Source organism: Gouania willdenowi, chromosome 9 (genome assembly GCF_900634775.1).
Source record: "Gouania willdenowi chromosome 9, fGouWil2.1, whole genome shotgun sequence".
NCBI classification, from domain to species: Eukaryota; Metazoa; Chordata; class Actinopteri; order Blenniiformes; family Gobiesocidae; genus Gouania; species Gouania willdenowi.
Window position 1 is genome coordinate 11184418 of NC_041052.1, and position 22963 is coordinate 11207380.

The window sequence follows — 22963 nt, forward strand, 5'->3', positions numbered from 1 at the left end:
TTATTACTAAACAATGGGTTACATTAGGGATGTAACGATTCACTCAACTCCCGATACGATTCGATTCACGATACTGGGTTCACGATACAATTCTCTCGATTTATTTTACAAAATGGGACTGTAGAAAAATGATTGAAATGACTGAAAAATATTCCTTTATTTTTGGGGGGAAAAATACCGTACTGTTTTCCTTTTATTTTTCATTGTCAAAAGAATCCCTTAATAAACTATTCAAAACAATTCAATTTAACTAAAAATAAATCTTGAATAAAATAAATAAATAAATAATAAAAATGAAGAAGCCTATTAATTTAAATTCTGGTTCTATAGTAAACAATGCAAAACTGTATCATAGTTCTTCTTAAAAGTGCAACTTAATGTATTTTGTGCCTAAACAATTGGACTTTAAAAAATAAAAAAAACTGTCATTTCACTGTATTTAGGTCAGATATTTGTTTGGACCAGCAGAGGGCGCTGGTAACCCAGTGGTCGGTTGGCATGCAGATATTTTGCATTGAAGAAGAAATGGTATGCTAGCAGACAGAGCTAATAGAAAAACGTGACTTTTACAGATATTCACGTAATATTACAGAGACTTTTTGGTGCTAAAGGGGTAAGGAATCATTTATGAACATGTTTAAAAGTAGAAAGTGGCCAGAAAGAAAGTATTAGCAGATTCCGCCCACCGCCAACACTTCTGGTTAAAAAAAGTACTGCGATTCAATTTTCACAGTATCGATGTGAATCGTGATACCTATGAATCCATTTTTAACTGCCTTACAATTAATGGTTACATCCCGAGGTTACATACATTTTTAACTTAAACATAAGAACATTATACAGAAAAATAACCTGAATAAATCCAAGAAATTATGGATAGAGGTGTTGGAGTCTGGAATGAACTGCTTGTATAGGAGTGCTTATGATATCAGACCATATATCTGATATGAATATCGGATCAGGAAGCCCTTAGTTACCAGTATTGATTTTGTTACATTACTGGACTGGCAAAAGTTCAACACACAGGAGAAAATCCACATACTAAATTATTTTAATATTCAAGATTAAATCTTTTTTTTTTAAATTTTAATCCACACTAATAGAACAACTCTTACTTTTCACAGGTGTTCAAAAATTTTACAAGTGAAAGTAGAAAATGTTGTTTACAGAGTAATATCATTGTAATGCTGGCTTTGTGTCTCATTTGTTGTGTGATTAATGCACTTTGCAGTGTTAATAATTAATATATATGACATATGACACAACATATACCTTTTCTTCTCATTCCATAGAATACTGATTGTTTAGGTTTACCTACATGAGACAATGTTTCAAGACTTTTAAAGACTCAACAATGCACACTAATCTATATTTTCCTCCTCTAAACCTCAGGCTGGGCCTTGCTAATTATCCCCTCTTTCACTTATAATATGGCTATGAGGTAACCATGGTAACGAGTAAATCAGCGCTTAAACATTATAGGTAAAAATGAACAAAAGGTAAACTTCTGATTAATCTTTAACAATGAGAATATTTACATTGACCGTTGCTTTCCTTCAATAATCCCTAAACAACTGACATTGTTGAACAATCTATAATTAATCAAGCACACAGCTACAACTAATGTCTTATATGATTTTGTAGAAGACCAACATTATTAACTGCTGGCTTTGAGGAAACAGCAAGAAACAATTTTTTCCTTCTACTTCCTGTCTTTGTAGATGAAATTTGTGAGGCAAGTTATTATTTTGTTCATCTACTTTAATCACATAGGGTATGGAAAGACATTATGTGGGGAAAAAAAAGATTGTAAATCCTCTCTCCTAAAATTTAAGAGCAAGACAGTGACACTAAAGTTTGATTCACACACTACAAGTACTTTTTGCAAAACAAAAAAAGGAAAAAAAGTTTTTAACCAGACAAAAGAGAAGGAAACGAACCCATATGTTACACCATGAATGATGTCAGCTCCGTTTAGGATGGAACATGATGTTCTGTCATCAGATCAATCCATACAAAGCATTCGGTTCTTAGAGAAACCTGCTTCACTTTCAGTTTGACCTCTTTCTGAGCAGAGCATGTTTGTTTCCTTTTTTAATTCTTATCACAAATAATGTTAAGTGGGCAGAAAACATCTTTTGGAGGTTAAAAGAAAAGAAAAAAAAGTGTTTTCCTGTGAATCACAATCGAACCGGTCAATGACACAAAAATGCTATACATAAAGACAGCAATAAAACAAAAACATTTAATATCAGTGCAATATGGTGGCAAGAAAATCAAAGGCAAGACTTTTATCCACTATTGAAAAATCAAAGACAAATATAAACCCTGGCCTTAACTATGTCAGTGTAGAAAAGAAGCCTATTGAATGAAAATGTGTAAGTCGATCTTTAATAGAAAAGCGCAATAATGTCTTGTTTTATCAGCCATGCCAACACCGGCACAATCAAGAAAGCTTAAAACTGTTTTTTTTTTTTTTTTTAAACATACTGCAGACATTTTTATGTAAAAGCTTGTTTGTATTTCATCCACTGCAGCACTCATTGTGATGCTAGTCACTTGAGAGTCGACATGCAGAGAGGATCGAGTGTCTCCTGTTGTTCTGTGGAGGAAAACACAAGAACCAGAACCTGAAAAGCTGCATTTCTTTCACCTGAATATCTAAAAACCTGTTCAGTGAAGCACAGACAAAGGGTTAAAGGCCTAAACAAGCCTTTTGTATGAAATAATTCTGATTGTTTTGTTGACATTGCAAGAAAGTTAGTAATCGATTAAAAAAAAAAAAAAACACAGCCTAAACTGATAAATAAAATGAAGCTATCAGGATACAGTGGGTAGGTTTCAGTGGGTGAACAAAACAAAGACACTTTTCAAGGAGCGGGGGCCCCATGTACAAAAGGTACGTACGATTAACGTATTGATAATAAACTGACTTCACTCATCGAGGGCTTTAGTCCCATTTACCTGTTACACATTCCCACAGCCTGTTTTATGCTCAGATGGACGACAGCGTGACAAACATTAAGCCTACATAGATATAGTTACTCAAGGACATATTTTCCTATCATTATTATAATATTTTCAGTAGCAGTTAGGGCTGGGCAAAAAAATTATCTAATCGATTTATCAAATTTGTAGATAAAAAGGATTTTTATTTTGCAAATTCAAGGTTTTTTTTCTCTCCCCACCACAGTTTTTTCGGATTTTTTCACGTTCCGTCCTTGTGGGTTACCGTAACGCGATGTGAGCCAGCCCCCTCTTTGTTTACCCTTTGAGTAGGTTATATGTGTGCCACATGTCATTTTTTAGTCGCACTATGCTGGGATGCTAAGGGAAGAGTTTATTATTTTTTTTAATTGTAATGTTATAAAATATGTAGTTTACAAATTAAGCTACTGTGAAGTTGCTGTTGCACTTTTGCTTAAACCTGGGTTAAAGCTTGAAATTGTTGAATGACAGAGTCTCAGTTACTTTTTATTTTGGGATTGTTCTATGCATTTTAACTTTTGAGGACAATCACAGCAATAAAGTTGCACTTTTGACAATATATCTGCAGTCATTTCTAAGTGCATTGGAAAAAAAATAAAAAATTTAATTGAAACTTGAATTAGTAAATAATGAGATTTTTTTATTTTTTTAGGCAAAATAGACCAATTCTAGCAGCAGTAATATTTTTCTTCTCTTCCCACTTAATCTTAACACACCCACAAACAGTCAACCATTAACCAAACTGTGTGTCTACATTAATTCAAGTTTCTTCACTATTAAATCATCTCCGCCATACGTGTTGCTGTCGGTCTAAAAATGAAAAATGTTCTTTTTTCCTGTGTTACTGGTGGTAAGAGCAGCAGCTTTTTCTGAGCACGCTGAAGGGAATCCCTGTGTCGCTCTCATTTTAATATGATGCCTATTTAAATGGTGGTGATTTAGATGTTCAAAGGATAGGTGCGTGCATCCAGTCGTACGCACTACGCACAGATTCATGAATCTGAATGTTTATAAGCGTATGCCTGTCTCTGGATTCAGACGTACGCTTATTTTACGCCATTTTTCGTGCAAGTCTTTGTACATGAGGCCTCAAGACAGGCTTGAACAGAAAAATAAAAAGCTCCCTTTTGAAATCTAATTCAATACAAATGTCTTAGAACACCAATTGAATAAAGGTGGGTAAAGAAATAATGCTCTACGGTATATGGTCATTTTTTGAGACAATATTATCTATATTTTCTGCATATGTGGTCAAAAGTTAACACTACATGTTTCTAGAAGTGTATGATTTTACTTTTGTTTTTGGATCAGAAATTAATATTGCAATAGTAGCCTTAATGTCACATTCACACACCAAATGTCAGTAAACCTTTCACTTCACATTGACTGGCATAGTTTAGAATCTAACCCCCAACAGAATACAACCACACAATAAGGGTCAATTTGTCATTTGGACTAGATATTATGTGAATGTTAGATAGAATGCGTTAAATTAGCTAATTTGATGTTTTAATGATTGCAGAGGTGATTTACAGCAATAACAGTCAAGCTACTACAGCTTTTTGTTAGTTTAGAGGAGAAGGGTTTCCACACTGGGGAAAGCACTAAACTGGGGAATGTGAGTAGATTATACGGAATACAGGGAAATATTTATCTATCTTTTTAGATAAATATGATAGCTTTCTTTGTCTTTTACAAGCCATTTCCAAATCTTATGTGCTTAAACATTATTTTTTTTTACGAAAAACAAAAGAGGTAATAAAATTAATCTATGAAGACTTTAAAAGTAGAGCCTGACCTATATTGGCCAAATAATCGACCCAATTTTAGCTATTACAATTTAACCGGTCAGTCATTGGGCTATAATATGTAACTTATGTATTCACTTTTTATGCTGAGTACATTATAATCTGACACTTTGGTTTTCGTAGTGATGACTACAAAATTACAACAACGACGGAAGTTCACGAGTTCACAGTTTGCGTTTTTCATTTTTATTCATGGTTAACGTTTACGATTTGAGCAACTTCATTTTTGATTAAATAAATGTACACTGTATACTAGAAACACAGTTTGCACAAGTTTGCTTTTCCTTATTTATAAGTAGCTTTATAGTTCTATAGACAATTTTACTAATTAAGGCTGCTTTTATTTTGGGTATTATAAGAATTTGTGTTGATGTACAGTATATATCATATACTGTACATCAACACATAATAAATTATTTTATATATCAGCCGATATATCAGTTATTGTCAGATACATTGGATATCGGCTTTTTACAATCCCCAATATTGGCATCAGCCCTAAAAAACCCTATCAGTCAAGCTTTAATAAAACACTAGATATACGACATAAATCTTGATATTTTTTATTCAAATAAAGTTTTACCAGAAACACAATTCTGTGTTAAATTTGCTGATGAAAAATGCCACACAGGGAAATTTATTAACAAACAGCTGCACAATATGTGCCACTTTTGGCTTTTTCACCTATTAGGGACAGCACGTGTGAGTGAGTTCTGTAGTGTGGCTTGTCATGTTTTTATGAGAAGATAAAGGATGATAAAGGTGAAGACGTAGGATTACTTTTCACTACACCAGAACTATAGTCAGGTTTGTCTGAGGTCTGGGTCCGGACCAACAGTAACAGCCAACAAAATCAGCTATTAAATATGCATATTGTTATTTTCTATATATCGCCAAAATAGAAATCTCGATATATCGCCCAGTTCTGGAAGAAATCATAAATAAATGGCCTACATTCCTGGTTACTCTTGCTTTGGAACACATTAGCGTTAAAGGGAGTCTGTTGACACATTATAAGATACATACTAAAGATATATGAGGGGGTGGTTACGTGATGGTGGGGGTACAACAGACAACAAAGGTTGGGATCCAGTACAGTAGACTAGAGGATCCCAGATTTTTTGATGCGTTTAAAGATCTGACTGACAGGGAACACATTGGTGGATGGATGGTGACAGCGAGTCTTCAGCCACATAAAAACACTATCAACTGAACACAGTAGCACATAATGCTGACAATGGAGGTAAACGATCAAGCAGTGTCAGGTCGGTGTTTGACGTCGCTGTCACTAACTACCACCGCAGGTATGTGTCAGAGCCGTTAGCCTGTTAGCTTGGCTAGCTACCAGTGCCGAGTACGTGACTGACCAACATCTAAAGACTCGTTTAAGCAGCTCACCTTCCGCTATAACTCTCTTTATCCTCAGCTTTAGGTCACCCAGCTCCACCACTTGTCCCACGAAGTCATTCTGGTCCCGGAAGGCCGCTCCAGAAGAGCCGGGCCCGGCCAGGAAATCCAGAGCCGATTGAAAGAGGGACATGTTTCTCCGGCCCTCCGTGTCAGGCTCACAGAGGCCGGTGGGGAGCGGGAGAAAGTGGCGTGAAAGCCCGCAGCCTCGGCAGAACGATCCCGGTGCTCAGGAGAACCTGTTACACTAACTTTAACCCAACAGACATCTTCCTCTCCCGCCGCTACGCGGACGAAAACACCATCATCATCATCACTGTAGAGACGGAGATCACTACCGGGAGGACTGGTGACGTCAAAACACGACTCAGTCATGTGACCACAGAGATTAAGCAACCGGGAGTTTGTTTTCTCTTCATCTGGATGCATTTATGGAAATGAAAATGATCATACATTTATAGATATAATTATACAGTTTTTCACGCATAAAGAAAACTAATAAAATTAAATCTCATTTCACTACCATTCACAATCAGTGTTATTGACAGCACATTTATTTTGACTTAAATAAAAAATCTACGTTGATCCACAAAACATAGCCATCTTTGAATCAGAATCCTACCAATTTATCTCCTATTGAAAGCCCTTATGTGTGTATGTTTTTGGGGTACTGTACCTATCTGTATTGTACCTATGGTATGGTTTTCAAAGTGTTCATATCCTGACCTTATTGATCATTGTATAAGACATTACGTGCTTTATTGTCTGTATATACTGTATATATTATATATTCATTAAAAACAAATTCTTTGTTTGTGTTATTCTCCATTATTAAACATATTCCGTGCAGTTTTTTTCAATTTGTTCAAACATTAAATTCATTATTTGATTCGATGAAAAAAAAAACGTTTTAACTGCATCTTTCAACATTTCCAAATTCCAAAAATGTTTAGACTCATTTTTTGGTGAGAGAAAATAATATTATTTATTGGAATTGCTTTTTTCTCCCATTTTCTGGTACCTTGCGGAAGAAATTGTTAGAATTGAAAGAAAACATTAATTTAATCCTAAATACATGGGTTTTCAAAATTTGTGTATTTGCTAAAATAAAATAAAAATATTGTACATACTTTATTTGTCATATAATTGTTTCTGGATGTTCTATTTTATTGCATAGAAAAATATTAGTAGGCTACAAATGAGGCTTTCAAAACTAATCAGATAATTAAAGCTCATTAAAATGAACAATAAAGCTTTTTCTGAGTTTTTCTTTACTGAGTATTTTCAATATTTTGTAATATTATATTAAAACAACACACCTTGCAGATCACTCCATAATTCTCGATTGTGGAAAAACTGGAGTCTTTATTTCATTGTGTAGTCTGCCATCTGCTGGACAAAAATGGTAAACCCCATCTGGCTTCAGTTAGGGCCCCAAAAAAGCCAAAACTGGTGGGAAAAAAACCTTGATATCTTTTCTTATTGAGGCTTTTTTCAAAGGCCAGTTTAGGTGATCGGATCATCTGGTTATGATGCTTGTTTTTTTGCCTTTTTTCAGGTGTGATATATAACAGGAACCTGGAATTGGCCCTGGACTTGGGAACCCCCAAGATAAATTAGAAGTAGTTGCCGGAGAGCTGATCACCAGGGAATATGATATCAACACTGCCACCAAGACCACACAAGGATGGATGGATGGATGGATGGATAGATTAATGATGAATGCATAATTGGAAGTGGAGGAAAAAAGGCAACGTAATCAAACACAAAAACACTGAATCCAGATGAATTACAGCTTTATTTCAAAGGTCAACCAACCAACCAACTTACAAACCTAATTCAAATCATCTTTCCCACAACATGATCTTTGAACACAAAACTGTAGCACATCATTAGATCTATACAAAATCAATTACAAAAAAAGAAGAAAAAACGGTGGGAAAAGGATCTTTAAAAAGACATGTGGGTTAATCCTCTGAAGAACCTGTCACTCATCAGTCTCTCAAGCTGAAAACTCAGGCTTTGGCGATATAGATTTTAGTATCACACTCGCTTTAGCGTTGGCACATAGCTGAAGCAGATGATCGAAGGTCAGAAAAGAGGGTAAAAATTGAGTTTATGTGAAGTAGGATGAAAATAAAACTGGTTTTCTGTCTCTTGTGAGTTTACGTGTTGAGTTCTCACATGCACAGAGTGAAGGAACAGGATTATCAAGTCAAATTTTCACCTCTTCTGCTTTCTTTTCTTCCTCCTACATATTTGTATGTGTTGGTAAACTGATTTAATGGTGAAATGCATGGCCTTGAATGTATGTTGTTTCCCTCCTGTTTTTTGCACATCGATGTTATTTCTAATATAACAAAAACCAAGGCCAGGAAAAGGCACTTCAAAGCATGGATATCCCTTAGATTTCCTGATGGTCCCTTACTAAGCCTCAAGAATGAAAAATCTCATCTGGATGACTTCAAGTCAGGTAGCATGTCTTCCAAATGACCGAAAGGGAATCTGAAAGAAGAAGATTATAGAGAATATCAGTCACATAAAGGGAAAAAACAGGTTTTATTACAGTCTTTAGTTTATTATTTATTCAACTTACAAAGAGAAGTTGTTTGGTATGGATCATCATCTAACCCTCGATGGGAACCTCTGGGGCCATGTGTGCAGACAGCACTGTGTCCATGGACATCTCCTGAACACAAACATAGAGCATGTGAGTAGAGCGTCAACACATAAATATCACTTATAACTGTTGAAATAGATAAATTACATTTTCTAATTATATAAAGAAATAATGCAGGCCTAATTGATCAATAAATTGAAGATATGCTTGAAAAAAAGATGTAAATGGTTGATATTGTCTCTCGAAAGCTTGTTTTAATCTCTACTGTGAACGCTAAAGTTTTGCGCATTGCATTGTGGGATGTGGAGTCCAGTAGGCGGATGCATATTAGTGTTTTTTTACTTCATTCTTACTGAGATTTCTTGTGTTTCTTCATCAGACAAGGAGGACAGTAAATTAACTTGTCACCAGTTTTATTTTAGTTTGTTGCTGATATTACCAGTGATATCACTGCAGTTCGCGAGACCTTCAATTTCTGCTGGATTCAGATTTTTCCATGTAACCCCCAAAATAAACATTTGCCATGTTTATCTGCAACTTTCAGCGTTGGGATGTCACTTAGGCAGTTTTTTGGGGTGAAAAAAAAACAAGAAATCTTGGTAAGAATGAAGTAAAAACATGGGACTCCACATCCCATAATGGAATGCACGAAATTTCTCCAATAATGTCAATAAGAGAGTGTTTACAGTGGAGAATAAAAAAACTTTCAAGCAGCAGTTTACATCTTTTTTTTGAGCAAATTATCTTTGCTTTATATATATATACAGTATACTCTTAGGCCTACACTATGTTTTTATCTAATTAAAAAAATAACAAGTAATCAAAAGTGGGTTCAGATGTGACTTTCATATAGTTTGTCCAAATACGTTTTGTTACAAAGCATATTCAAACTACCTAAAAATTGATATTTTGTGTTATGGGTAATAATGAGTGTGAAATACCACTGAGCTGAGCTGCACAGAGTCCACAGAGAGCTGCATCGGACATGCCATGTCACAGACATTTGACATGGGCTCCTCTGGCAGCAGGTCAATGCCACAATCCTGTGACAAAAAGATTTTACATTAAAAAAAAAAAATCTTAGGGATTGTCAGGGCAATGCATGTTCTGAACCGGTTCTACTTACACTGACTACTTCCTCTGTAGGTGCAACAATGGGCTCAGGCTCAGGCTCAGCAGGAGGCTCCACCACACATTCTGTTTGCACGGCGAGGGCATCAGCAACGGCCACGGGTTCCTGTAGGTCACAAATACAGAAGCAGAACTCACTGAGAAGAGGTCATACCCCTAAAACTTTCAACATAAATGTAGATAAAAAAAACATAATACAATTTTTTTTATATTTTTTAACTTTTGTCAATCATGTTAACAAAATTCTACGAAGCACTTTGGTCTACAATTAAATTTGTAAGAAAGGTGCTAGATAAGTAAAGTTTGATTGATTGATGGAATTATACAAAGAAAACAATTCATCCAATGAGAAATAAAGCTTAAACTTGAAGGACTAAGAAAGAATAGTGACAAATGCTGTATATTGAAAGGAATAAATACAGAATATAGTACGGTTTTAAAAAATTCTAGACAAAAGAATAATAATTTCTGAATTTCTCTAAGCTCCTACCTGTTGAACAACTGCAGACTCAGTGATTTCACACTCAATTACTGTTGGAGGTTCAGTGACAGTCAGGTTTTCAACCAGCGAGTCTTCAATGAGCTGAGAACAGAAAACAAGCTCATGTTGGCGCTGCAGAAAATTAGGAAATAATTCTAATGCAAATAGTGGAGAGTTATGTGACTGTCAAAGGAGTATCATTTCTTTCAATGGTTGAAAATTGTGTTCCACAAAGCTATCAAAAAAAAGATACATTTGGCATAAACCAGCATTATGTTGAAACCTCAGTTTTACCTGTTTAACTTCTGTAACGGGAGCTTCAGCCTCTTCTTTCTTCTCCTCTGCGATGATACTTGGCACCTAGAAAAACAACAGTTACACACAGTGAGTCAAATTGAATAGATATGTGTGTAAAAACTAACAGATTATGCAAACCTCACCTCTGGGACTTCCACACACTGGATTGGTACATCCTGATCAAAAAAAACAGAAAGCACAGGATGAAGTTTTGTGAAACAAATGACTAAAAGCAGCCCAAAAGTCACATGAAAAAGGCAAATTTAAGAGGAAATGAACCCGCCAAAGCAACAAATGTTCACACAGTAAGAGACAAACGTCACAAAGGCTGGAAGAAGAAGTGGAAAGAAAAGGAGACAGGGTTTTGTGAGGCTGGCACCTCTGTCTCTGTAACAAGCTCTGCAGAAGCTTGAGTTGTGTCTCCTTCAGGCAACACTTCCACTTCAGCTTCAGCTTCCTCTTCGTCTTCCTCCTTCAGAGCAGCTGCTTCTGTCACACACTTGGGTATCTCTGTGATATCCTCCACTGCCTCTGTGTCGGGGACGATTTCTGTGACCACTTCCACTGCATCAGACGATACCTGGTCGTCTGATGGTGCTTCCACTGTGGGTTCTTCAGCTTCTGTCACGGGCTCTGCTGCCGGAGTCTGCTCTGCTTCCACCTCAGTCACTTCCACTTGCTCCACAGAGACTTCAACTTCAACCTCTGGTTCACACACATCAAGCTTCTGTGCATGCAGAGTCAACACAGCACACGTTAAGACACCGTGCAACATGCAACTACATCAAGCCTCCTTGAGACGGCAAGTTTAATGATCTTATAAGTTTAAAACATGCAACTTTACGTGTATGATACAACCTGGACAGAATGCCAACACTTAAAGTTAATCACATTCCAAATTCACTTTAATTCCTATGGGCAAATTGTATTTTAATAATAAATGAATACAATTTTCAGACTCCCTTTATTATTTTCAGACACCGAAGCAAATCATTGGTTATCTTTTTTTTTTTTTCCCACTGGTTCATCATTGGTTATCATAAATGTCACCCAGTAGCAAAATCTATCACTCTCTGTACGACATGAGCTACAACAATAGACTTTTTTTTAATTCATTTGAACATCTTCACATTATTAGAATAACAAATATTTTGTTTTTTTTATAAGGTATTAAAGCCTGTAGAGTCTTTAAAGACTTTTGCATTAGATTTATATCTCTTAATTTGATTCAAATTCTTAGATTACACCCATTTTAAATGTGTCCCTAGTTTGCATATGGATCACAGATTTATATTTGTGGAATATAGTCATAAAAGTAAAAATAGTCATTTATTAGGTTTTTTTAATCTATTACTGTGATATTTTTTTTTAATATATATTTTTTTTTTTTTTTTTTGCATTTTGTTTAAAATATTTATCCTCACCTTTCATTCATTGCTTTTCTAACCACTTTGAAAAAACAGAGAGAATGACACTCAGCAAACACGTGCAATTCAATTCATATTACAGCATCTATGTCTCACCTGTTCAGCCTCCTTTAGTAGAACTGTGGTCTCAAATGTTGGAACCTGTAAAAAAAAAAGCTGCTAATCTATCTTTGAACTGGGATCATGTGATATGATTATTAAAAATCAGTTTTAGATGTAAAATCTTAAAAAAAAAAACATCCCGTAATGATCATGTTTTTCACTGTGGGGATTAAACATTGGTACTGCAGCTTGTTCCTGCTAACAAACAACCCTCATATAAAAATAAAAAGAGTTTGAAGAAAATGTTCCTGCAGTGAAATCACAAAAAAATATTTGCAGGGTGAGTTTATGATGTAAGTTCTGGGTTGTGTAAGTGCCAGGAACAGGCTGGTTCTTATTCATAGGTGGCAGCGTACAGCTGCAGTCTTCCACACGTTTCTATTGAGGCAACTGTTCATTGTCCCGATGTGTTTGTAGTGTGGACCCATAAAATATGGGTGGAAACAGTGTGTTGCACACTGTTAACACATGATGTCACAGTGTAGAAGACAATACTGCCTTGTACTGAAGTCCTATGAAGAAATAAACCCTTTCAAAACAAAAGCATGACATTTTTTGTCTTGTTTTTGGATGTTGGGAAGAAGCCGATAGAAAATGAATGCATATTGCATGTTTTGGGGAATCCAAAGGACACTAAAGATAATTAGACAGGCGGTTCTAAAGTTATGGTTCATTTGCGTCTAATATAAATGATGCTACAAACTTGTGACAGCAAGGGGATAAAAAAAAGTATCAGAGCTTCTCTTTGTGACATTTGCAACCCTAAAGGGCCTATATTAAGCTAAATTGACTTTTCATGTCCTTTAAACATGATAAAGTGCTATTAGGGCTTCATGCACATTCCCAAAGCCTTATTTTTTCATTGATTCCCTCAATCCTTAGTTAGAGGGTGATTTGCTCCTTTCTTACTGCAGGGTGATCCCAAACACCTCGCTCCAATTTGATAACGCGTTCCCACTTTGATGACGAATTTGATGCAGCACTGAGCTGGAGAAGCCACGCCTCCAGGAGGCTCTCTGCCGTGATTGACATATAAACAGACACGCCCCCCAAGGTGAGCATTTCAGCGTCTTTCACGCTGTGCTATGTATGTATTTTCTACAGTCTATGTATGTACCGGCGAACGCCCCGCCCCCACGCTCTGTCTCATGTTTATAAAACAGCATGAGCTCGACTACGGAGTGGGGCCGTCCTCTGGCCCTACGTCACCGTGCAGGGAGGAGGAAGTCAGTGTCCCGTCTATAGACGCCCACTCATGAATATGCATAAGTAGGTCGCAAATCAGCCTGTTTGTGTAGAGTTGCTCAGAATGTGACTTTTCAGAGGCTAAAACTCTGAAAAACAGGCAAGTTAGGGAAAATAAATCTCAAATACTATGTTTTTGGTGTTCTTAGAACAAATGGAGAATGTGTGAAAATAGCATAATATGGGACCTTTAATAAAAACATCAAAACTTGTTCCACAGGTTTAAGATTGATATTTGCGCTTCACTCCTCATGTCTCACTCTGCCCCGTGCTTCTGCAACAAACTTTTAATATTCAATTCATTGCGTGTGCGTGCATGCATGTGTGTGTGTACGAGGAATCTCTTACCTCTGTCTGAGCAGGAGTCTCCACTGCAGCCTCAGCTAAAGGTGAGACCTGCTGCAAAAAGACAAAGAAGAATTTATAGACTAAACAATCCTAAACACGAGCATGCGTAATTTGTAATGTGTAATCAATTGTTTAATAATGTGTTCAATAAGCACACGGCACTTTCAAAGTATTTGCCTCAAGATAAACCGCCTTGTGACGGTTGATTGAAGGTCGGGGTATGAACCAAAAATGCGCTCGGAGCAAATGATCCTTCTCAACAGCTTGTTATAATAACAGTAAACTGTGATAGCTTTGGGCAATCACGGTTTGGAGAAGAAAAAAAAAAAAGAGTCAAAGCAACTTCTTCAGTGTCCAAACTTCAATGCAAAAAATTAAAAACTAAATCCAAAATGTGGACTGTATAACTCGGGGTGATTCGGTTATAAATGCACAAATTTAGCTTTATTACCTTGTATTAAACCTGCACAGCACATTTATAAATAGTTAACTTAGAGCTGCATGGTAAAATGCCAAAGTAGCAGCATCCTAACACACAATACAATAAAGAAAAGCTCATCAAAAAGGGCAGTTCTACATTAAATATATACATAGTTTATTATAAGCTAAATCAGCAGCTCAACCACAGTGCTTTGAAAATATATATAAATATAAAACAGTAATACATGTAAAAAATAGAGAGAGAAATGCATTGATTATAATGGATAAAGTCAGAATTCTCCAATCCTTAATGGAAACCATATATATGGTCCCTTTGTAGCAGGAGTTGGAAAGCAGAGGAGGGACATTATACATCTTTTACTGGCATGTTGCAACCAATCGCTGAACAGGAAGCGGTCCCTCCCTCTGCAGGGCCCCTCTGTATGTTTAAGCAGATTGTACACTGATGGAGAAAAGTTATTTACCATCAAACTTTCCAATTTAAAAAAAAAAAAAAAAAACAGTTTAGTCCACACCCTGCAGGCAAAACTCAATGACATCCACATCTCATTAAAACAAAAGCTTTTAGCAAGTTCTGCCTTAATAACCATGTAATTCATCAGTTTATGATACTTTTTTCTCAATTCGACCATTTTTTAGTGTTTCTCCTCTCAGTGAGACTAAAAATGGTTACCAGTATGACCACTGATGCATGTGTACTGAACCACAGTGGCTCTCACATAAATATTGTAACGCCAACATCTTGGTAGTAAATTATTCATCCTCCTGTCACGTTCCTTTAGCTATTCAATGTGAGGCAAGTCTGCTGCAGTCAGAAACAAACAGGTCATTCATTCACCGATCAATCAGTTTGAACAGAACAGAAACAACACATGGTTAAGTTGTAGTGCCCATCTCCACCCCTTTTGCTGTGTACATTGTGTATACTGGGAGGGGTGGAATCCTGCTCTGTGGCATTTTTTTTACAGCTTCTCAACAAAAGCCCACTGGGTAAATATGCACGTATGGTTTAGAGGGGTAAAAATACCTCCTGTGCGTCTCCAAATGGAATGGTATAGGGAGCAGAGGAAGGGAAGGAAAGAGCTGTGCTATGAGCCTTTCCTTTGGTCCACTGTAAATGCACACACACACACACACACACACACACACCACACGTGGCCGTATACAGTGAGTACACACCCCCCTTTCAGTCCATTCCACCATTAGAACACTGTGTACCAAAGTGGTCTGACTTCAGCACACCCACTAAAAACACAAAGAAAAGTTGATCCAGCCACGGTGTCCAGCCACAAATGTTTTTGTCTGTGTGACAAAGTGTGTTCAGTTGAAAAGAAGTTAACAAATACTACCGTATATAGGAATGTAGAAAAAAAAAAGCAACTAACTCTGTGTGTGGAGATGATTTAATCAAAGTTATATTAAAGCAATACGTAATTCATCGCATGAATGCACTTTAAGTGATATAATGATGAAACGTTGTTACTAATTCATGTCAGAAATGTCTTTGAAGTCATTTATATCAACTTTTAGCCTTCAAAAACACGAAATATCCCTTTATATGTGGGTGTCGCCCTTTTAATTTCTGCCAATCAGAGTCTGCACTTCACGTCAGGATTACTCTTTGTAATTCCGCCCTCATGGAAAGTCTACGGTGAAATAAAATGGATTTCAATCTGACATTTTAACAGCTGAACAATGAAGACACCTTAAAACAGTAAAGTCTATGCTACCATCAAAACCATTGCATGCCTTAAACCTCATCAAACCAGTTGGAGTTAGATGAACGTTGAACTTTCTTGAGTAATCACGACGTCACAGTTTGTGAAATATATCAACCTCCACAAACGTGCGTTTAAAGTGCTTTTTATTACATTTGCAGCTTCTAAATCGCCTCTCATTCCTACTACTGTACATTCTACTGTATGATCGTCTTTCAGTTGAGCTGCCTGTCTTTGTCATTTGGGTTGAGTATTCCTTTAAATTCTACATGTTTATAATATCTTATAAAGTGGCTATAATGGGTTATAGTTGTTTGATGTGTAACAAATTAATGTATAGTGTCACTAAAACCATGCTCCAATTTGTAAAGTTTGCATTTGTATAGAGTGACAGGAAGTAGGATCCTGTTTTCAAAGTTAAAGCCTGTACAGAAGCTCAAGTAACAAGATCCCTCAAAAAAAGAATTAAAACATTAGATACACATTCAAGTATAACATGAGTTGCCAATTATTTTTATATGCATGATAAAGCACGTTAACTAACCTTTAAAACCAGTTTTTGTAATTTTGGTTACTCAAAAAGAAAATGTTTGATTAGAATTGTTTGCCTTTGTGTAATTTGGGATGATTTTTTGAAATTGTTTGATCAGGTCTTTAGTTTAAAAACCAAAATATACAGGTAACTTCTAACGTCCAAACACAATCAGCTTGACTTAACGTCATTTGAGTGTGCGGAAAAGTATAAAAAGTATGCAAAAAATGATTACTAAGGGTGTGAATGCACTCTTTTATTATCTTGAGCAAATAAACCTTGAGATGTTCTGCCAGTAGAACATGTGGACGGGATTTATAAAAGGTTTTGAAGCAGCTGTCTTGGTAAGCCTCTCCCTCAGCGCTTGAATACCAAAGGCTAAATTGTACAACACACACACGCGCGCGCACACACACACACACACACACACACACAAACGCACGCACGCACACACACATCAGGCTGATGTACTACCTCACCTCCCAACATAGAACTAATTATTCAGCTTTCCCCAAATATGTCACCTCCCTCCACAAACCCTCCAATGAGACGCACACATGAATAAGTGCTGAGCGCAAAAGCTATTAAAAACTTATAGGCTGCCACTGGGATTTGAAAGTGTGGAGAAAGGTAGAGCAACAGGAGAAAGAGAGAGAGAGAGAAGAGAATTAAAAAGGAAGCTTGAGGAAATGAAGAGTGTCGAGGGAGTGATGGTAGGGGAGGGGAGCATGGAACATGGTACAAAATGTTCAGCCCCGCCCACTGACACTGAAAGCAATGGGTGAAAAAAACACACACTCAGCAAATCTGCAGATCGGGGAGGTGGGTTCACACTCACCTGAGCCTCCGTTACGACATCCAGGAGAGGCCGGGCCTCATTTTGGCCCCAAAGCCAGCTGAACACGAGTCCCATTTTTGGCCCTCTGTTACTTTACCATCAACCAAGTGACGCAAATTTGGACTGTCTGTGAACTGGTATCACAGACTTTCTCAAAGAACAGTGGAAGTGCAGGTGCCTCAAAGCCAAATAGAACAGCCCACAACAAATTTTAAAGAAATATTAAGACAATCACAGTAATTATTTGCAAGTAAGTACTGACTAGTTTTCAAAGGTGCATAAGTTTCTGCACCGTCGGTTTCTTTGCTTCCAAGCTGAGCACTGGAGAAAAGGCAAAGGACGGAGTGAAGTAAGCAGTAGATGGGAAGGAGGACACAAGCAAGGGAGGGTGAGGGAGGAGGAGGAGGAGGAGGAGGAGGAGGGCAGTGGGAGCGATGGGACGGAGGGGGTGGGTACGGCCCCAGGATAAAACCACGTGAAAGAAAGACAGTGAATCTCCTATAGACGCTTCTTTATATTCTCTGTTTAGCTCAGACAGAGGACAAGGAGTCTGAAAGTGAACAAAGGAATGCTACGGAACAGTAGAAGGTCTGGGCCAAGTCCTAAAGAACAGCCGCTAACAGAACTTCTGGCTCGACTGGAACTAGCAATAGGGTTCAAATATCAACATGTAATCACATGTAGACATGTAGACACACATGTTACCACATGTGCAGTGCACCATATGTGGTCATAGCTCAGTGGCGGCACAGTTCCTGAATTTAGACAGTGCAAATATACATTGGAAAGGGCAGATATGAACACTGAACATTTTGTCCTTAACATGTAGAACTTCAAATGTTCAGCTTCAATTAGATTAGTTTGAAGGATTATCTTTTACCCACTGTCCACCCATGCTCAGGCAACAAACACGAAGGGTGCCACAAATGTCCACAATTCAGGAAATCATCTATATCATGAATTTCACACATTAATAAACATATAACTCCTCTTTTGAGTATGTTGGTTTTGTTGGGTTTAGGGTTTACACTATTAGATTGCACATGTGCATTTCTTAGATGTCAGTCACTGGCCCACAAATGTGCAAAATAATTCGATAATTAGACTGTTTAGGAATCTAATATTAGCACACACAACAATGAAGTTTACTGGATGACACATTGTGTTAGAAGGGTGACAACACAATGGCAGTCAATCGTACATGTGACTATATGTAGTAGGCAATGACTTGACTGTCTTATCCAACAGCCAAATTTGAAAAAAGCTAGCGTCTCAAAGACACATGCTAGACATGGTTCAACATGGCTGCCCAGGATAAGCCATGCGGCCCTTCAACTGATGCAGCTGTCATTTTCTCTGCTACTTTTCACCTTCATGTTAAATGGAACAAGTTGTTCCCTCAGCTTCTCTGCCAGCTCAGTTCCTACACCCTTTCTTCCATGAGGCTGTTCTAAGCAGCCTTTGACCTCAATCCATTAAAACTGTGCTCTCAATTATAAAAATTAAACAGGAATAACGGTATTTAGAAACAGCCTAGTAGAGTGTATTTGTTCCTAAAACAAGTCCTCCAAAGCCTTTGTCCAACCTGAGAACCAACTGGATTCAAAAGATTAAGAAAATGGTTAAAAACAACCTCATACATCCAGGGAACTAGCGGATTATTACTCTTTGGTCAGTCCTAGATTATTATCAAACCTAGTTTAAACTTTGTATCTTTGTGCTTCCAATAATATAGCCACTTGTAAAGGAAAAGTTTTCATACCTCTGGGACTGTTTCTGGTTCAGGAATGACCTGTTCAGTCTTGAGTTCCACAACAACTTCCGCTGTAGGAGGTTCCAAAACTTGTTGCGTCGAAATAACTTTTTCGTCTTCAGTGACGGGTGCTGGGATTTTGTCTTCCACCTCTACTGGAGTCTCTTCAATCAAAACAGGCTCCGGCGACTTTACCTCAACTGGAGTCTCTTCAATCAAAACAGGCTCCGGCGACTTTACCTCAACTGGAGTCTCTTCAATCAAAACAGGCTCCGGCGACATTACCTCAACTGGAGTTTCTTCAATCAAAACGGGCTCCGGCAACTTTACCTCAACTGGAGTCTCTTCAATCAAAACGGGCTCGGGCAACTTTATCTCACATGGGACAGGCTCTGCAACAGGTTCTGGCACAATGGGTTTTGGTTCAACTTTGGCGACTTCCACAATGGGAACAGCAACGGGAATGGGTTCTACAATCTTAGCAGGAACTTGTTCTGCAACTGGAGCTGGGGATGGAGCCAGGCATGGAGTTGGAGCTGAAGCTGAGGCTAGAGTAGGGGCCAGGCATGGTGTTGGCGCTGGAGCAGGAGTAGGTTTTTTAACTGGTTTCTTTTGGTTTGTTGCAGGGGGTGCACCGACAGCAAGCCCACGGCTGGCTTTGACTGGTGTCTTAGCTGCATGTTGCTCTTCAAGAACCGCCTTCAGGGCTCTCTGCAAAGATGGAAAGATGCACATGAATAATTTTCAAAAAATATAACTCCAATTCTTAACAAAAACATAGAGTCCAGTACTTGTATGGGTTTTCTCCAGGTACTTGGGCCTCATCCCAACATCCAATAAGATGTATGTTAATTTGAGTGGCCACATTGCCAATAGGAGTAAATCAGTAAGTGATTATGATGTTTGTCTCCACGAAATGGCCCTGTGAAAGACTGGCATCCAATACATGGTGCAACCTGCCTTGCAACAATTGTAAGATGAGAAATACACCAGCTGACCCAAGTGGACGTAAAGGTCTTATTTTTAATCTAGATTGAAAAAATTAAATAGGCCAAATAACTGTTTTGACCATTATTACTTAGCTATAAAATTAGCCAGAAATAAAGGGAAGAAACTTCAATATTGGTTATTTAAAAGGCCACTGAGGATTTGGCTCTATCAATGTCAGACTCTGGTCTTTTAGAGCTGTTTGATATAAGCTTTTTACCAGTATTGGATATTCAAATATTGTCCAACACTTATATTCCAGATTCCGATACTAACCACTACCGATATATAGACGCCTTCCCCCCAACTTATTTTTAGGTCACATAATGTGTCGCTATGGAATTCAAATGTTCTATATAAAATATTTTCTGTTCAAAAAATAACAATAGAAATATTTATTCAGCTTCAGTTGCGGGAAAAGTGCCGTATTTATTTAAAATATTTTGTTTCAATCAGTTTATCAATAATGGTGAAGAACTTTATATCGATGTAAATTGATATTACTTTTTATGGAAAATATCGGTAGATAATATTGGTGTGCCGATAATATTGCCCATCTCTAGTCCTACAGCATCGCGATTTAGCTGATGATGTTCATTCAAGCACTTTGCTGCAAATACCGAGCATGCCTTCCCAGGCAGGTCCAACATGTTTTTCAGCTCTGGACAAAAAAAAAACTCTCTGGCTTTGATGGTGGTGTAGGGGGGCAGACCACTGACTCAACCCAAACAGCTAGCTAGATAATGGGAGCTAATTAGATGAATCAAAGTGGCCCTGACAGGTCTGGTGAAGCGGGAATACAAACTGTGCGAGTCAGCAGCACTGATGGGTGCCCCGCCGACCAGACAGTGGGCATAATCACATCACAATCACTCCTCCAAAAATACCTTTGTTAAGGCCATGAGCGAGTGAAGTATTCATAGGGTGGGACCAATACTGTAAACTCGCAGCGTATCTGTGTGCAAACCACCTTCAAAACAACCCCTCTCTCCACTTAGAAGTGGATGGATATCCATAGGGATCCACCTATTTACATCTAATGCCTTTCCAAGTCAACATAGTTGCCAGTTGCAGTTTTCATGTTGTGGCAAACAGGTCATAGCACCCTTTATGCAAGAATGCCCATGAAGTTCTTAACTGGAAGTCTGGATCTGTCCATCAGGTCATTCCCTTCCTGTGCTCTCGTACCCCAGACAGAACCTGTGATAACGCTAAGCTTTAAATGTCCTTCTTTTATCTAAGTGTCACTGGGAATCAGAGGCTGTGCAGACTCCAATCTAACAAAAACAAACCTAAGACATTCCTCTGGTCAACACATTACCAAATACAGTCGTGTGAGAGTGCTAGTGATTGAGTGGAGAGCCAGAGGGCCCGAATGCTTCAGGGTGGGGGTGGGTGGAGGTGGACAAGAAGTCCATGTGGAGAGTTTTTCACAGAGACGGTAAAAGAACTGAGCTTTAACTAATACTTCAGTGGTGACGCAAGTGCTTATTTAAAAAGTGGGTTGAATGCTCGGCTAGATTCACAAAATCATCTTTAAAGGAAATGAAATAGCAGCAGAGATGTCGAGTGATGCATCAACCTTTACCCTTTGAGAAACTGGAGCTTGTGGGTTACTTTCTCATTCTTCACTCACACACCAGCCCCATTGGCCCCGCCCACTCACTTTCTTCAGGAACTAGATGTACAAAATCCCAAACTGCTCTTAAATTACCTAAGAGGGGAGCAAGAACTCCCAAATATCGTGTCATTGGCAATGCAGGCTTATGTAACTGTCGCACTAATCCATCAACTGCGACACATTTCTCACTGTGTTGTGCTAAATACTTAGACATCCAAATATATAACTGTAAAGCATCCAAGATTACAAGGAGCGCACTGAGAAGCACATGGCGCACAGGTGTCCATCCAAATCTATAGTGACTGACTGCAACATTAAATCATGGTGAAAAAAAAATCCAGATTAATTAAGGATGGGCGCTAATGTTTTCCTTTTTTGAGCGCTGTTTGTTTTTGGCACAACTTTACGCACGGCATATTGAGGTCTGAGGGATTGTTACCGGGGCATGGCAAAAAAAAACAAAACAAAAAAAAACATTTTAAATGTCAAATAATAAATGTACATTGATGATCTCGAATGTCTTTTTTGACTGCTTGTCAATATTTAGTGCGTATGTGCGTAAATTACGCGGAGTCTTCAAATGAAGGCGTAAATATCCAGCAGTAAGATTGATGTTTTTTTCTTCTCTCTCTCTGTTTTTTTTTTTTTAAAGGGTTAAGGTTTCTAATACAGGTTGTATCTGAATTTATTCAAAATACGATAAACAACTGTAAAGAAAATAAATCACTCACCGCCCTTTTCATGCGGCGCTTGTTTTTCTTGCTTTTGCTGGGCATCTTTGGTGCGCTCTGTACGCCAACGAGAGACAGCCGAGGGAGAGAAAGACGGGCAGCGAGGCAGAATGAGCACAGTGGATGTTTTTAAAGCCACCCCCGGCTCTGCGATACCTTTGCACTGAGCCTATAGGAGGAACGGGGCGGAAGATGGGGGGCGTTTTTCACAGAATTGAATACGCACGCGCTTCCTCGAACAGGCCAGCACGAGCAGACGGCTGTTACTGACTGACTGACGGGATGGTGCGCGTGCGTTACGCAACCACTCCACCATCATCATCATCATCATCATCATCACTCCCACTTTCCTCGACTGCGCACTTTTTGGAGCACGTGGCGAACCCCCAACTCTGCTCCTGCTGTAGTAAAACACAGCAGCCTTTTCCATCTGTATATTCAATTCAATTCAACTTTATTTATATAGCGCAAATTACAACAAATGTCAT

The 22963-nt window shown here is 38.0% G+C and overlaps 2 protein-coding genes across 7 annotated transcripts in view; both read right to left on the reverse strand.

Annotated features, from left to right (window-relative positions):
- gak (cyclin G associated kinase) overlaps positions 1–6562 on the reverse strand; it is a 29271-nt gene extending 22709 nt beyond the window's left edge. The window contains exon 1 of one of the 2 annotated variants that reach the window (XM_028457139.1): positions 6195–6562. In XM_028457139.1, the coding sequence (XP_028312940.1) occupies positions 6195–6336 (142 nt within the window). In that variant the 5' untranslated portion in view covers positions 6337–6562. The remainder of the gene's footprint in view (positions 1–6194) is intronic. The other variant, XM_028457138.1, reaches the window with a different exon arrangement.
- Positions 6563–7982: 1420 nt separating this feature from the next.
- On the reverse strand, positions 7983–22759 carry LOC114469799 (calphotin-like). Of its 5 annotated transcripts, none has more exons than XM_028457613.1 (12): positions 22476–22759; positions 19146–19847; positions 13855–13902; positions 12256–12300; positions 11112–11459; positions 10876–10908; positions 10730–10795; positions 10445–10537; positions 9950–10060; positions 9765–9866; positions 8800–8892; positions 7983–8708 (listed from the first exon to the last, which is right to left on the reverse strand). In XM_028457613.1, exons 1-11 carry the CDS (start codon positions 22518–22520, stop codon positions 8830–8832), a joined length of 1656 nt encoding a protein of 551 aa, XP_028313414.1. In that variant the 5' UTR covers positions 22521–22759; the 3' UTR covers positions 7983–8708; positions 8800–8829. The 5 variants fall into 5 exon arrangements, with proteins under 5 accessions (XP_028313414.1, XP_028313413.1, XP_028313416.1 ...); XM_028457612.1 differs by having other exon boundaries at positions 13855–13905; XM_028457615.1 differs by lacking the exon at positions 11112–11459.
- Between the last annotated feature and the right edge of the window lie 204 nt (positions 22760–22963).